The sequence below is a fragment of the Prunus dulcis genome, chromosome 5 (genome assembly GCF_902201215.1).
Source record: "Prunus dulcis chromosome 5, ALMONDv2, whole genome shotgun sequence".
Taxonomy (NCBI): Eukaryota; Viridiplantae; Streptophyta; class Magnoliopsida; order Rosales; family Rosaceae; genus Prunus; species Prunus dulcis.
Genome location: NC_047654.1, coordinates 7,569,402 through 7,585,358, shown reverse-complemented (window position 1 = coordinate 7,585,358; position 15,957 = coordinate 7,569,402). Strand labels below are relative to the sequence as shown.

Below are 15,957 nucleotides of genomic sequence, written 5' to 3'. Positions count from 1 at the left end.
TTTGCATTAAAAGTTTGGTCAAAGTCACAGCTTCCCATAACCATGACCCAAAACTGGCAATAAACCGGTAGCTTCATTGAATGATTATGAATAGCAACAAGCAAGAAACTTTAATGTTAAACCGGAGCTTAGAAATTATATACAATATGTGACTATACACATTATCACCACAGAGGTGTTTATGAACTAGGCATGATAAAAGAAGCATCGGATTCAGAACAAGGTAATGAAGATGACAGCGATAAAATCAGGTATGCTGGGAATGGAAGAAAGATGGCGGGTATCCAACTAATCGAGGGCTACAGCGGAACCTGATAACCAAAAGTGTTCTCACCACTGTAAGTGACGTAGAGAAACCCATCTTCATCCTTCTTCTCTTCATATATGGCAGACATGATTGCACCTGCAAAAGACAGAAGACATTATAGATGGGACATGTTCAATCAAAAGGCCAAGCAGAAGGCACCATCCTCTAAAAGACAATTTCACAAGAATTTACCTGTTGGTGGGAGTACATTGTCCACAAATATAAAGATAGCCTTCTCTGCACTCAACTTAATCCTTTTGCGGATAACATAAACGAATTGTCCAACAGTTAGGTCAGCTGGGACAAGGTACCTGTAATTTTCAGATTCCGTTTATAGTTAAAGAAACAGTCAAAAAGCAACGGATGTTGTTGAAATATCATATAGAGGCAATCAAACATAACCAAATTTTCGCCATTTTACCAATAACGATATATTAAACATAACAAATAAAGAACATCCAACTTAAGGCTTTGGAAGAATTATGAGAAAAGAGAGGGCCGGTTAAACTTTGGTCCTAAATTGGAAAGATGTAAACTTTGCTAGAAATTGAACTAAGAAAAACAAGAAAAAGGGAATCAACAAGCAGCAATGTTATATATCAGGGATCAAGAGAGAAAGTAAAGCTTACTTTTTCTTATCAATGTTTGGGATATCACTTCTTTCTGCCTTCTCCACAATCACCTTCAAATCATAAAATCAATATTTTACACAACATGGGTAAGAAATCCAAAATCAGGATACTTAGTTAAAGGAAGTAGAACTCCAAAAAAGAATGCATCCTTGACATCCTTGTGGAAACTATTAACACATCTGAAATCAACTGCTCTATTAGCTGATACAATCTCATTACAACAGACAAGCATAATAATTTACGCAAATTTAGTGCCAGATACAAATAATACAGAACCATTCAAATAATTTACTACATCAAAATCATGTGAAAGTATTTCACATCATGGGCAGTAATTGAAAATGGATAACTGAGTTTGGATTTCAAATTCTTACTGGAATTCTATCTGGGTATTTCTCTCTGATCCTAGCAGCCTCTGCCCGTCTCTTTTCTGAAAATAATACAAACCATAAACATCAAAATTCTTTGACTAACGTTCTTTTATTAAATAAACTCGACAAGGTAATAAAAACAACTCTTTGGGCTGAAAAATACTACATACCAAGATCATGTTCTTGCTTGAAGTAACTCTTTGCCATTCTGCCTGAAATTAGCATACAACAGAAGCAAAAAGTAAAAATCAAAAGCAATTCAGTTCAATTACACAAGTTAAAAGTAAACAACATCTTCTTTATCTCTTAATTAACACCCTTGATCACATGGATTATAAAATATTGAAATTAAAAAGAAAAAAAAACACAAAATATTACTGAAAATCAAACCCCCATGAAATTCACCATCTAAAACTCAGATTTTGACACACAGAAAGACAATCAGAAGTCAATTCTGACATCAAAAGACTACTGGGTTATTATCAACAGATTATATTAACAAGGTACAAAAATGAAAGGGAGTTAATACGAAATAGCAGATGAAAATCGAACCTCGTGAAGTCTGAAGACGAACCCGGAAAGCAAAAAGAGAGCTTCTTGATCAGAAAGTCCACGAAATCCCGTGAGCTTGGTTTGGTTTGGTTTGGTTTGGTTGACGATGATAATACAGTGGTGGCTTCGCTTTGGGTTTTTCCTATTTATATATTAATTATATTATATAATTTACGATATTTATCTATTAATTTAATAATTTCTATAATTTCTAAAACGAATTGGATGTTTTAGAAAAAGAAGGTTTCTTTATGGGTCTATCCGTCCGCTCATAATTAATGCATACGTGGCCGAAGTTTATGATTGCGCCCCAAACAAACAGGCCCCACCTAGAAGGTATGCTTCGTTGCTCACAGATCACTCTGATTGGTTGGGAAACCGTGTTGGAGATGGTTACCGAAGAAAAATGAAACAGTCTTTGCTGATGGTCCTCCGCTACCTTAATTGGGACCGTTGGATTAGAAGATTGTTTTCTCGATGGAAACTAACGGTTGCTCAGATGGGTCCTGCACCGCTGTTAATATAATGCGAAGTACGGTATCATAACAACTTAGAATATGCCTCTACGATTCCTCATTATCAAACTGCTTAGAAAAGAAGTGCATGCTAATTCCACTTCTTGTTAAAATATCTTTGCTTTAAATTGCTAATGATCGGATATACTTATTTAACAAATATAAGGAAATCTTATTTTTGAGCTGTAAAATATTTAATTTTTAAGTTTCTTTTTTTCTTCTGGATTGTTCATGAAAAAATTGGTAAAATTGAAAAAAATTTAAATTCGATTATCCACATTTTTAGTTCAATTTTATCCAATAAACTGTATGTAACATAAAAAAAAAAGCTCTTTTAAAAGGTACTTTTATTTGCACTCAACACAAGTATCTTTTCCCACTTAGTAAAATTTAGAGTATCAAATTTACCCCTTAAGAAGGAAAAAATAAAAATAAAAATTGATGGGTCCTTCAGTTTTTCTTGATTTTGTTATTGAAAACACTTCAGCCCAAATTCAACTTTCTTTGGGCCTTTGGGCTGCCCAGATGTAACATTTCTCATATTTCAAGCTTGAATTTTAAATATTTTGTAAAGGAAATTTGACCTTATGGGATTTCGAAGTCCTATATGGCCCCAAATCTCATCTCAAAGTAATCCACCGATTCTTTGGGGAGGGGCAGAGTCATTTTTGACTTAGGATATCAATTCAATTGGTTTTTTTTTTTAGGTCAAACACCTTGCTCAACACTTCATTGCGTTGATCGGCATGCAACAAGGTCAAATGCAGCCATCAAGCTCTCTATTATCATCATGAATCATGACATATATAATATATACTTGATTGAATATAGCACAAAAAAAATATAAATTATTGAAGATTGCATAATTCTTTTGGCTCATGTGCCAGATTGTTCATAATTTTCGTGAAACTAATCAAGTAGCTCATAGACGTGCTTGTTATGCTTTATCTTGATCAGACTTATTTTGTTGATATGGGGATCCTCCCGATATCATTCAAGATGTTTTATTAAGTGATCTTAAATAATCGTGATTTTGCTTCAATATAATTCATCACTTTCTTTCAAAAATAAAAAAACAACCATACAACTTTCAAAATCAAAACCAAACATCAATTATATTCAAAATATTATATACTATTTAACGAAGTAGCTCATAATAATATGATATTTTTTTCTAGATGACCAAATCATCATCCGGAAACTTTTGTTTCAGTGACAGGGACTTGAATTGAAACAAGATAAATTTCTTTTTTTAGAGGGAAACACATGGTCTTTGCACTTCTTTTGATAGCTTGCAGCCACCATTTAGCTTAAGCTAAGACAATGAAAGAGGAGGAGGAGATAGAGGCACAATGGACCCTAAGCAAACAAGAAAATCAAGCCAAAAGCAAACCTTGTCTGCTAGCTTAACCACTTTACAATTCTATATGCAAATGAATTAGATTGCAATGACTTGTGATCATTTGCTTTTTAATCATGGCCACCAGACAAACACCTAACCTTAATGACTTATCATTCAATAAAGTGTACAAAAAGACAGTAATATATGACCTATGTATAGCTAATAACCTTAATTTTCTAAACATTGGGACTTGTCCACACCCAGTTTTGTAATTGAAATTTTTTTTTAGCTTTAAGTTGCATGGAAGAAGTTTTTATAACTTGCAATTAAAGTCATAAAGTTTTACATCTTCAAAAAGCTAAATAAAGTTATCTGTATTGCAAACAAAAGCTTTTGGCTTTATAGTTTAAAAGATTAGAGCATCTCCAACAGGAGTAGCTTAATAAAGGTTGTCGAATCAGTTAGGGATTCTCTAATTACTGAGTAACACGTAAGGGTGCTTATAAAGTAGAGAGGGTACATAGGATTGAACAAAAGATATGAATTACTGCCGTGGTTATACATCATCATTCATGGAGGTTAGTTTGGATGGTTTAATTAAACATTCATGTAAATTGCTCTTTGAGCTAGCTCCTTACCGGAACGTGTTCTCCAAGAAAATATATGGGCTCCTAAAACCAAACCCAAGTAAGCATTGGAACTTTGGGCTTCTGCAACGTTTGAAGTTTCCTCTTCCTTTTTTTTGATACGGTTTAGTGGTATAATTTATCCACGTATTATAATATGAGCGCACAACATATTAATAAATTCACTATATAGTACGTAAATAAATTAAACCGCGTCATCATACTCTTGTAGTGTATTGATTATATATGGCTTGGTCCACATTAAAGTTACGTAATTTTTTTTTTTTCATGGGGTTGGACTTTTTAGTACGGACAATAATTCTTAAGAGTCAAATTAATAGGAAAAGTACAAGAGGAGTAATGGCCTCCAAAAATAATGACCCCGTTTATAGACTTGTTAGCAATACTTTACTTTCAAGTCCTCAAATCATAGCTAGGAGCTGTCATTGCTTGAGCAGCCCACGTTCACAACAACATGTTTATTTCGTACTGTTTGTGTAATTTCATTGCTTTTTAATTTCTTAATCCTTCAAATGCTTCTGTTTGGTAAGTAGGAGAATCGTGATAATATTAATTTCCTCATGTTGTAATAGGTTGCACAACTTGCCTTGAGGGTAGAGGAAAGAACATGGCTGATGGCAACCACCACCATTCTCAATTGTACTTGAATAAAGAGAGAAGCTCTTCATAATTATGGCCGTTAAATAAAACGATATATTATTTTATTGTTGACTCGTCACATGAGTAACACGTAATAAAGACTATATACACAACCATTTTTATAATTTTCTTTGGGTAATACATCTATCAATTTAGATGGTTCGATTGAATTCTCTCCAAGACATCGGGTCATGAGGATGAGCTAGTCAAACTACAACTCTTATTTTAATTCACCATGTTTCTTTCATTTTCTTTCACAAACACACATTGAGGCGTGCCAAGAAAAGATCACATGTCCTTCTAGTGACTGAGCGAGGGACCTGATGAGTTGCTGCTCTTGGTAAACAAAACAAACAAATTGTATATACAGTTAAGGAGAAAAATATATATTTAAAAATATACAGAAAAAGAAAGAAAAGAAAACATTGGTGGGGCAAAGAGGGATTTAGTTGTGTCACTTTCCACTTGATAAAATGGAAGGTTTTTGGCTTAGGGATCACATGGGGCTGTATATAAACTAAGCCCCCATATCCTGACATGTCCAAATCATGGTTTTCATGATAGACCAAAGCATGTCCCCTCTCATCCCTTCCACACAAATACCCAAAAAATTTATTTTATTTCTCAAATGCACATAGACAAGGCTGTTCAAGTCTTGGAGTCATGCAATCCCCATGAACCCCTCTCGTCTCATGGATTCTATTATTGTTTTGAGAGAATGAAAGCATTCAAAGGACAGAGACTTGCCTGTATTGTATCAAAGACAAAGTACAGTCAAACTAAGGTTTGTGTTTGTGTTTGAAAGTTCATTTTCAAAAGTTCAATTGGAAAACAGTTAACAGTTTGATACGATAATTAAAAATGGGAATCGAATCTACGACCTCATATGCATACAAAGATAAATGCTCTAAATCACGTTAATTAAACAAAGCCGTTTGGTGTACACAGTACATGTGTCGGACAGAGCTTATAGTTTGATGGGGTTGCATTTCAATTTTGCATTGACAGAGCCGTGTCCGTGTGAATCCAATAATGCATGCCCGACCAAGACCTATAAATTAGTCTTCTCCTTCCAAATATGACAACTTGTGACTATGGTTTTTGACCAGTACAATCATCAGTACAATCAGTATAAGCCTCCTCGTGCGTATGTACATTGTACATTGGTCACTTTCAAGACATACACTCACGATAACATTGTGGACGTAATCACATTGCACCGATCTACATATATGTATATATATATATTTCAATTTCACGAGTTACATAACCTAAATATTTAAGTATAGAGCTTCCGAAAAGGGATCTCATTTTTTCTGTCCTTTCAAGAAATCAAAATCATTTGTGAGGCCTACTCTACATTGTAATTTAAAGCAATGGCTGAGAAATTAGGGATTTTTAGGGCTACCAAGTCGAATGAGGTGAGGTTAATGGGATCGGGTGTAGCCGATTCTATACAAAAACTATAGAATCATCCACTAAGAATCAATTTTGAAAGAAGCATTTTGTCATTTTATGAAATGACACAATCAAATTAAGCCTGGACTGCTCTGGTTCTAAGATCTATTTACTTTTAGTCTGAAGCTGTCTCGAAAGGTGAAAATAATAGAGTGGACACTTGTCAATTGATAGAAATTAATTTCTCATGCACAAATAATAAATTATAAATATGGCAGCAGGTTGTGACTACCGATATAGATACAATTCTATGTATTATTATTTTTATGTATAAAGTTGTAAAAGAATCGGACCACCCAAAAAAAATAAAGCTGTCAAAAAGATCATGCATAACTTTCTTTCTCTTTTTTGAAAAAATTGTTTACCTGCTATGATTGTGGACAGTTAGCAGCTAGCTTAAATTGTAACCATGGAAGGAATTTATTTTAATTGAATTAGTTTTGTGAAATAGTTGCGGATGTACTGAGTGGCAATCGATTTTTTTTATTTATTTATTCTCTCTGTTATAATTAGTTTGTATTTTCTAATCATGCTAAGTCAAAGTAGTCAAAAATAAAGAAGCAGATGAAAGTAATACATGATCCATTCAATTCAATGGTTAGGTTCAAAGTTTCTTGTATATGTGCGGAGCAGCAGATCCAAGCTGTACCTGGAGTACTATTTTCACCTGGACCAGACCACAAGAAGAAAACAAATATAAAAATAAAAAGAGCAAAACAGCTTTTTTCCAAAATGACAGACGAGTCCCACAACTTTACCAACCTTTCCCTTCCCGCCAGAGTTACTGTGTATGGTAAAAAGGTGAAACAACGGAAAATCAATTTATCACCTCGCCGCCATTTTTAGCAAAGACCAACAACGACTGCCTGCATAGACCCACGCGCGGATTGATCTACACGTAACACACCCGGAGCTACGATGCGGAATTCAACTCGCTGCGATTAAAGCGTGTTATGTAACGCGTGAGTCTTTGGTGTTTTTAATCTGAACCACTCATTTTGACGTCGTCGTTTTCGAGTGGGGAAGATGTTGAAAATAATCTTCTTGGGCTTTTCTTTGGTCTTCATGAGGTCGTTGTCTGATCTTTGTAGCGGACAGCGGACAGCGGACTGCGCACGCAGTTCCCAATACCAAACAAGCAAAAGTGATATGGGCTTTAACGTTACTGACCTTCTCTTGCAACTTCATACGCTGTCGTTTCACTTCATTTTCTTGCTTTTTATTTTTTATTTATTTTGAATACCAACAGTAATCTAAACTACAAGAAAATTGGGTTTCCCACACACATGAAAACTATAGGAAAAAAAAATGGTTACTAAGATGTCATGAGGACTCAAAATCTAAAATCACTGGTCTGTGCAATTATTTTTCAATAATCTAATGCATGATAAAAGTCATTTTGGCTCAATTAACCCTCTAAGGGTCAGTTTGGGATTGCTAAGTTGCTTCAGCTATGCTTTGAAAATAATTAGCTGTAAAGTAAAGTAGCTAAACAATATTTTTAAAGTGTTGTTAGTACACAAAACTTGTCAAAACTGTTTGGTAAATTTTAATATAAAACAGTTGTAATTGTGAATAATGACTAAAATAGACATGATGTTGAAAGTGTTATGCGTTAATCATGTGGTGGTAGTGGTGGATGTGGTGGTGGTGGTGGTGGTGATGAAGGTGGAGGTGGTGGTTGTGGTAGTGGTGATGGTGGGGATACTGGAGGTTAATGAGGAGTAGGTGGTAGTGGTTGTGGCGACATGATGGTGGTATATGTGGAGGTGGTGGTGGAGGAGGTGATGGTATAGTTTGAATGTGGAGGTGGGGGTGATGTCATTTTTAAAAATTATTGATGGTATTTTGGGATTAAAAAGAATTATTAAATGTTCATCTCTGCTTTTTTTGAAACCAACTTTGAAAAGAAACCCAGAGTTTGTTTTTAAAAACTGCTGTCAAAAGATCATTAATTATAAAATAATCAAGATATTTTATTTTTACTGAACACCTTAAACTGCTTAACTTTAAAGTGAAGCATGTTTTTGACCCCAAAAAAAAAAAAAAAAAAATCCCAAATGGGGCCTAAACCTCTTCGAAGATTAGGTTTTAACATAAATTTTGAACATGTTTGTAGTTACCCGTATATCATAGATTCGTAGGTGATTGATATCATAAATAAATATAGTACACTTCTTCTAACTTTATCTTTGAGGGTGGTGCTTGAAATTCATATTTTATAGCCCACAATAAAATCAAAAGTTCATAATATCTTTATTTTTATTTAACTATCATTTTGATGAGGGGTTTTTCATTTTTGTGTGTTTGTTAGGTATATATATATATATATTTGTGTTAACGAGCTTTTAATTTGAAAATATAGTACTTGAGGAGGAAAACTTGGTGAGTCATGAGCCATGCGTATCTGCTTGAAATGAGAGAGTGGCTTCAACAACTCAACAAAGGGTCAAGTTTACATCACAAGATACAAAATTTTGAAAAAAAATAAGGGATAGTGGCTTCCCCCCACCCATGGCCACCGCGAACCCCTCCCACCACCACCTCTTCAAGCTATAGTTTCGACCTTACAAATTATAATTTTCCTTAGCTAGTGTGTAGTTTTGTGTAATGGTTGCCCAAATTAAAAGTATATTTTAGCTAGTAGTGATTTTCTACTAAACCACCACATATTCGCCAAATTATATTTATAGTCCATGTAGTTTTGCCGATTTCTCACTTGAAGGACATGTGATTTCAATTTTAGCAATATAAATGCTATAGTTTGTTTAAGATTCCCATTGAGGACAATATGTTAAATCAATAAACGAAACTTGATCTTTTTTTTAACGTTAATAAACACTGAAAGGGAAAAATTTACCCCTTTCCTCATCGCACACCGGTTCGAACCTCAAGGTTGAACTCCAATGTAACCAAAAAAAAAAAAAAAAAGAGGGGGGAAATTTACCTTTTAGAGTGTGGTTTAAACCAAAATGCTAGGTTGCCGCCATTAACAACAATTTGTTAGGGTTTTAAGAATTTTCATAGTAAAGTTAGGGATTCTAAGGTGCAAATCGAAAAAGTTGAGTTTTCCCCTCTATGTGTTTTATCACGCGACTTTGACGTGCGAATTGAAGGATTATACCTCAAAAAAAGTTGACTCTACCCCTCCATATGTTTATCACATGATAAAAACTTAAACTTCTATGTTTTTATTTGATGAATGTCCTTAATTGTAATATTAAGAAATTTATAGGACTACAATTACCTAATTTGAAACTATAAGTCTTCAAGTGAACGATTCGCAAAACTACATGGACTATAATTGTAATTTCATTCATAAAATTCAATCACAAATTTGAATAAGAGATATTAAAGAAAAGTGTTCTGCTCATTTAAGAAATATACCAAGCATAAGATGAGTGCATGTGACGTCGTTGCAAAACGACGATTTTGAGTCTACTATTTTCAATAGAGGTATCGTGCATGTAAACTCGGTGGCTCATTTATTAGCTGGATTCACTCTTAATTGCTCGACGATTTTGAGTCAATTCTTGTCAGGAAATGTATCGTGCATGTAAACAAAATGGCTCATTTGTTAGCTAGATTTTCTTTTATTGCTCGACGATTTTGAGTTTACTTTTGTCAGGAAATGTATCGTGCATGTAAACAAAATGGCTCATTTGTTAGCTAGATTTGCTCTTAATTGCTTAACGATTTGGGTCTACTCTTGTTACTAAGGCGTCGTGCGTGTAAGGTGGCTCATTTGTTATCTAGATTTGCTCTTAATTGTTTGACGATTTAAGTCTATTCTTGTCAGCAAGGTATTGTGCATGTAAGCACAGTGGCTCATTTGTTAGTCGAATTTGCTCTTAATTGCTTGGCGATTTTGAGTCTACTTTTATCGGTTAAAATATAATGTATGTAAGCACAATGGCTCATTTGTTAGCTGAATTTGCTCTTAATTGCTCGACAATTTTGAGTCTAAGCTTGTCAATAAAGGTATTGTGCATGTAAACATATTGGCTACTTTTTTTAGCCGGATTTGCTCTTAATTGCTCGACGATTTTGAGTACACTATTATTAGTAAAAGTATCGTGCATGTAAGCTAAGTGGCTCATTTTTTTGCTGGATTTGCTTTTAGTTGCTCGACAATTTTAAGTCTATGCTTGTCAGTAAAGGTATTGTGCATGTAAACATATTGGCTCATTTTTTAGCTAGATTTGCTCTTAATTGCTCAACATTTTTTAGCATACTCTTGTTAGTAAAGGTATTGTGAATGTAAGCACAGTGGCTCAGTTGTTAGTCGAATTTGCTCTTAATTGCTTGGCAATTTTGAGTCTACTCTTGTTAGTAAAGGTATCGTGCATGTAAGCACAGTGGCTCATTTGTTAGCTAGATTTGCTCTTAATTACTAGACGATTTTGAGTCTACTCTTGTCAGTAAAGGTATCGTGTATGTAAAAACAGTGCCTCATTTGTTAGTTGGATTTGCTCTTAATTGCTAGACGATTTTGAGTCTATGCTTGTCAGTAAAGGTATTGTGCATGTAAGCATAGTGGCTCATTTGTTAGTTGAATTTGCTCTTAATTGCTCAACAACTTTGAGACTATTCTTGTCAGTAAAGGTATCGTGAATGTAAACACAATGACTCAATTGTTAGATGAATTTACTTTTAATTGCTCTATATTTCTATAAATTGAGGAAGAACCTCATAGGTTATTTTCCTTGACTTTTTTTTTTTCCACGATGTCTCTTGTAATTGAGTGAAGTTGGTGCTTCCTTCATATAAAGATGAATGCACCAAAAGTAGATTTATTAATAATAATTAAAAAAAACATATTATTGTAAGGAGTTTGTAACTCAATTCTTCGACCTGTTTGGGCCTGCGTGCCCGCGTGGTTTCTGTTTGTAACTTTCTTTTTTCTTATCAAAAAAAAAAAAAAAAAACTCAATTGGTTAAGAGCAGTTATCTTTGCACTTAAGGTTATGTATTTGAATTTATATTTTAAAATTTATGCTCTCTATAGTTTTACCAAGAGCATTTTAGAAGCATAATTGTAGCTGTTAAATTGACAATTTTACCCTTTTTAACAAATGTGAATTCGGGATGAAGATGTGACCACTTTCACCAATGAACCAAAGAACTGGTTTGTGTAAATTCATTACCCGATTTAAACATGGTTTTTTAAGATTTGAAGATCTAATTGAATCTGTCAAAAAGGAAACAGGAATGGATAGTTGGATTGAACTTTGAACATGAATAGTTGTGCCTGTGGCAAAAAGGAAACATGAATAGTTGTACTGTATCTATCTATGCAAGGAAAGACAGGATCTGACATGGCCTATAATGTAATTTAATATCCGGGGTGCCCTTTTATCAAAAAGCAGAGCGCCCATTTACCCTTCGTAAAATAAGGTAAAGACAATGCCGTGACCACTATGCGGAGGTGACAGAAACCCAGCAATATAACAGAGAAAGAGAGAGGGAGAGATAAATTGGTTCAGAAGAAAGAAAAAAAAAAGCAAAAAAATAAAAAGAGAATGGAAAAAAAATAAAAATAAAAATTGTAGAGAGAGAAAGAGATAGGGACTAGAGAGAGATGGTGAGGAGGGAGAGCACACTTTATTACCTTTTTTATGATGCACGCATCCATGGCAGAACAGGGAAGGGTACAGAGTACTCTCTGCTGCGACACAAGGGTAGAAGAAGAGATTAGAAGAAACAACAACACCACCACCTCTACCCACAACAACAACAACAACAGCTGCTAAGTCTAGAGAGAGAGAGAGAAGGAGAGAGAGAAAGAGAAGAGAGAGAGAGATGAAATGGAACTCTGGCAAATAGTAAAGTAAGATATGATGGAACTGAGAAGGAAGACAGAGAACTTGTTCAGTAATGGTGAGCTACAGAAAAGAAAGAATCAATTTTTTGAAATGGGTTTGTTTAGTTTGAGCTGAAAAGATTTCATGGCATGCAAAGAGTGGATGGTGGGTGTGAATTTGAGGAAGACTCAGAAGAAAAACGAAGAGCTTTTTCTGCACAAATCTAAAAAGAACCCATTTTCTGAGCTTAACCCATTGCTCTGCCTCTTGTTCTTGTTTCCCTGAGCAAATCTTCTGCAACTTGGTTTGATCTTTCCAAAGGTTTGAGCTTTTTTTAATTTTAATTTTTGGGTTTGTGATATTTATGCAAGAGGGATGCCCTTTCATTTTCAGCAAGGGAAGGGGGTCTTAGAAATCGCAAATACAAGCTTAGCTTCAATTTTCACAGACAACATCAACAACAACAGCAACAAGTACTTGAGCCAGAAAGACGACTGCTTTTTCTACAACAACAGCTTTGTGAGCAGCGAACCCAACTCTGTTCTTCATATGAGAAGAAGCCCGAGCCCACCCACTTCTGCATCGACTCTCTCTTCGTCTTTCAACGGCGGCGGCGGTGGTGGGGGTGACAAAACGACGCCGCTGGCGGCGGAGACATCGCCTCCGGTAGGACCCGCGTCGACCAAAGACGAGTGGGCCTGCGAGCTTCAATCGATTCCGAGCGGCGGGTTGGAGGCCGTGACTGGATCAGGAGGCGTCGAGAGATGCGGGCTTGGGCTTGGTGGGTTGGAGGACTGGGAGACCATGCTCTCCGGAACGGCGGCGTCTCCGGGTCAAGACCAGTCACTTCTCCGGTGGATCGCTGGGGATGTGGACGACACGTCGTTTGGGCTCAAGCAGCTCCTGCAGAGCGGGAACCAGAACGGCAGCAACAACAACAGCAACCCTCTTGATTTTGACGGCAATGCCGGTTTGGGAATCGTCGATCAGGGCCCGGGTTTCGACCTAATCGGAAGCAGCGTTTCGGGCACGAGCGTTTCGGGGCCGAATTTCGGGTTTTCCAGTTCTGGGTTTGTGAGCAACGGCAATAATAGCAGTAATGGGAAGGTGGGTTTTGTGCCTGGCTCTTCGGGGTTGCTAAATTACAAGGTTTCAAATGTTGGGTTCATGCACAACAACAACAATGGTGGGGGCAACAGTGTCAATTGCAACATTCAAAACCCCATTTTCTTTAATTCATCAAACACTATGGCTCTTCCTGTTTCTTTGCCTCTTGGTCATGTGGTTTACCAGCAGCAACAGTTTGAGAGCAGCCCAGATGAGAAGCCTCAGATTCTGAACCCACAGCTGTTCGTGAACAACCAGAATCAGCAGTCTCAGCTTTCTCAAAATCCAAACTTTTTTATGCCACTGGCTTATGCCCAGCAAGAACAACACCACCTGCTTCAGTCCCAGGCCAAGCGCCACAACTCGGGTGGAATTGTAGACCCTGGCTCGCATCAGATCCAAAAAGTTCAGTTTTCTGATCCGGGTCATGAGTTTTTGCTGAGAAAACATCAGCAGCAGCAGCAGCAGCAATTTGGGTATCCTCAAGGCCTGCAATTTCTGCCTCAGCAGCATCATGTTCCGCAGAAGCCATTGATGGTGCCGAAGCCGAAGGTTGCGGTGGGCCATGGTGAAGAAATGGCTCACCAGCAACAGCTCCAGCATACTTTGCTCGACCAGCTCTATAAGGCCGCAGAGCTGGTAGGGACTGGGAACTTTTCACACGCGCAAGGGATATTGGCGCGGCTCAATCACCAGCTTTCCCCTGTTGGAAAGCCCCTTCAGAGGGCTGCTTTCTATTTCAAGGAGGCTTTGCAACTCCTCCTCCTCATGAACAATCCAGCTACCTCTCCTCCACCAAGAACCCCAACCCCATTTGATGTCATCTTCAAAATGGGTGCTTACAAAGTGTTCTCTGAAGTTTCTCCACTCATTCAGTTTGTCAATTTCACCTGCAACCAGGCTCTTCTTGAGGCCGTCTCAGACACAGATCAGATTCACATTGTTGATTTTGATATTGGGTTTGGTGCTCATTGGGCTTCCTTTATGCAGGAGCTTCCTGTCAGGAATAGGGGAGCTACTGCCCCTTCACTCAGAATCACTGCATTTGCCTCTCCTTCGACTCACCACCCGGTTGAGCTCGGGCTTATGCGTGATAATCTAACCCAATTTGCCAATGAGATTGGGATAAGTTTTGAGCTTGAAGTGGTTAACTTTGATTCTCTGGACACGAGCTCTTACTCCCTGCCCATTTTTCGAGCCAACGATAATGAGACAGTTGCTGTGAATTTCCCCATTTGGTCTACTTCAAATCAACCGGCTGCGTTGCCCAATCTCCTTCGCTTTGTGAAGCAGCTGTCTCCCAAAATTATGGTGTCCTTGGATAGAGGGTGTGATAGAAGTGACCTTCCATTCCCGCAGCACATTCTGCAGGCCCTCCAGTCCTACATAAACCTTTTGGAATCTCTTGATGCGGTTAATGTGACCTCAGATGCTGTGAACAAGATTGAGAGGTTCCTCCTTCAGCCGAAGATTGAGAGCACTGTTCTAGGGCGTCTTCGAGCCCCGGACAAAATGCCCCTTTGGAAAACGCTTTTTGCCTCTGCCGGTTTCACCCCTGTACCCTTCAGTAACTTTACTGAAACGCAGGCAGAATGTGTGGTGAAGAGGACTCCAGCAAGGGGATTTCATGTGGAGAAGCGTCAAGAGTCACTTGTTCTATGCTGGCAGCGTCGAGAGCTCATCTCCGCTTCAGCCTGGAGGTGCTGAGGAGCAGCATTTTGACAAGCAGGGGAGGTTGGTTTTTTGCAACTCACAATTTATCGCAGAGGTCCAGCTTAGTCTACTCTGATAATATGTCAATAAATATTGAACTACGTTCTTGGCGCCTCTGTTATGACTTAATCCTTGTGAATTGTCACGTTTGTGAGTCTCCTTTGCTTATTGTGTATCTAGTCTAGACAGACTAGTATTTCAACAAATCGTCTAACAGGGAAGCCTAGTAGAGTCGTATTTCTTTTGAACATGGATATTGGTGCTACGGTACTTCAATGTTTAAATAGGAAAGCTGCATTTTCTTCTGGTTAAGGTGGTTATAATATGTTGTATACTTGGCAACAAATGAACTATAAATGGAAAAACAACTTACCGGATTTTAATTCATTTTGCGAGTTTTCTAGATTGACGTTCGTTCTGTTGGTTTTAGAGAGTAGTTCATTTGCTTGCTAATTTAATGGTTTTATCGATAGAAGTTCACTTATATATAAATTGACTGCCAGATTTTCTGCTGGGTTTTATAGATAGAAGTTCATTCTTGCTAACTTGATGCATGAATTCTGAACTTGCACATCATGTTGAGAATGCACCTCTCATTTGACACCTTGTTATGTTTCTTTTAACATAGGGTTTCTTGCACTCTTTTGCTCCTTAGTATGTTGAATTGAAACTAGTTCTCTGTGATTCGACTTAGCAGTTAGTACCACCCAAATGAAGTATTTCTAGCAGTTCTCATGGTAACTAGGATTAAAGTGATTCATCACACTCCTGTCACTAGGAACCGAACAACTTATAGTGATACTGCTGCACACAATTTTGGAACAACTAACCTAGTTACTGGAGATTTAAAAACCAAAAAGAAGAAAAAGA

The 15,957-nt window shown here is 37.0% G+C and overlaps 2 protein-coding genes across 4 annotated transcripts; one reads left to right on the top strand and one right to left on the bottom strand.

The window, feature by feature from the left end:
* On the bottom strand, nucleotides 1–2,000 carry LOC117628385 (autophagy-related protein 8f). 2 transcript variants are annotated; one of them, XM_034360818.1, is made up of 6 exons: nucleotides 1,863–2,000; nucleotides 1,481–1,518; nucleotides 1,314–1,369; nucleotides 937–989; nucleotides 500–618; nucleotides 1–403 (listed from the first exon to the last, which is right to left on the bottom strand). In XM_034360818.1, exons 2-6 carry the CDS (start codon nucleotides 1,515–1,517, stop codon nucleotides 300–302), a joined length of 369 nt encoding a protein of 122 aa, XP_034216709.1. In that variant the 5' UTR covers nucleotide 1,518; nucleotides 1,863–2,000; the 3' UTR covers nucleotides 1–299. The 2 variants fall into 2 exon arrangements, with proteins under 2 accessions (XP_034216709.1, XP_034216708.1); XM_034360817.1 differs by having other exon boundaries at nucleotides 1,481–1,522; nucleotides 1,863–1,998.
* A 9,994-nt stretch (nucleotides 2,001–11,994) lies between these two features.
* LOC117627877 (scarecrow-like protein 22) lies at nucleotides 11,995–15,474 on the top strand. 2 transcript variants are annotated; one of them, XM_034360150.1, is made up of 2 exons: nucleotides 11,998–12,588; nucleotides 12,716–15,474. In XM_034360150.1, the coding sequence occupies exon 2, from the start codon at nucleotides 12,817–12,819 to the stop codon at nucleotides 15,079–15,081; it is 2,265 nt and encodes a 754-aa protein (XP_034216041.1). In that variant the 5' UTR covers nucleotides 11,998–12,588; nucleotides 12,716–12,816; the 3' UTR covers nucleotides 15,082–15,474. The 2 variants fall into 2 exon arrangements, with proteins under 2 accessions (XP_034216040.1, XP_034216041.1); XM_034360149.1 differs by having other exon boundaries at nucleotides 11,995–15,474.
* Nucleotides 15,475–15,957: the final 483 nt, after the last annotated feature.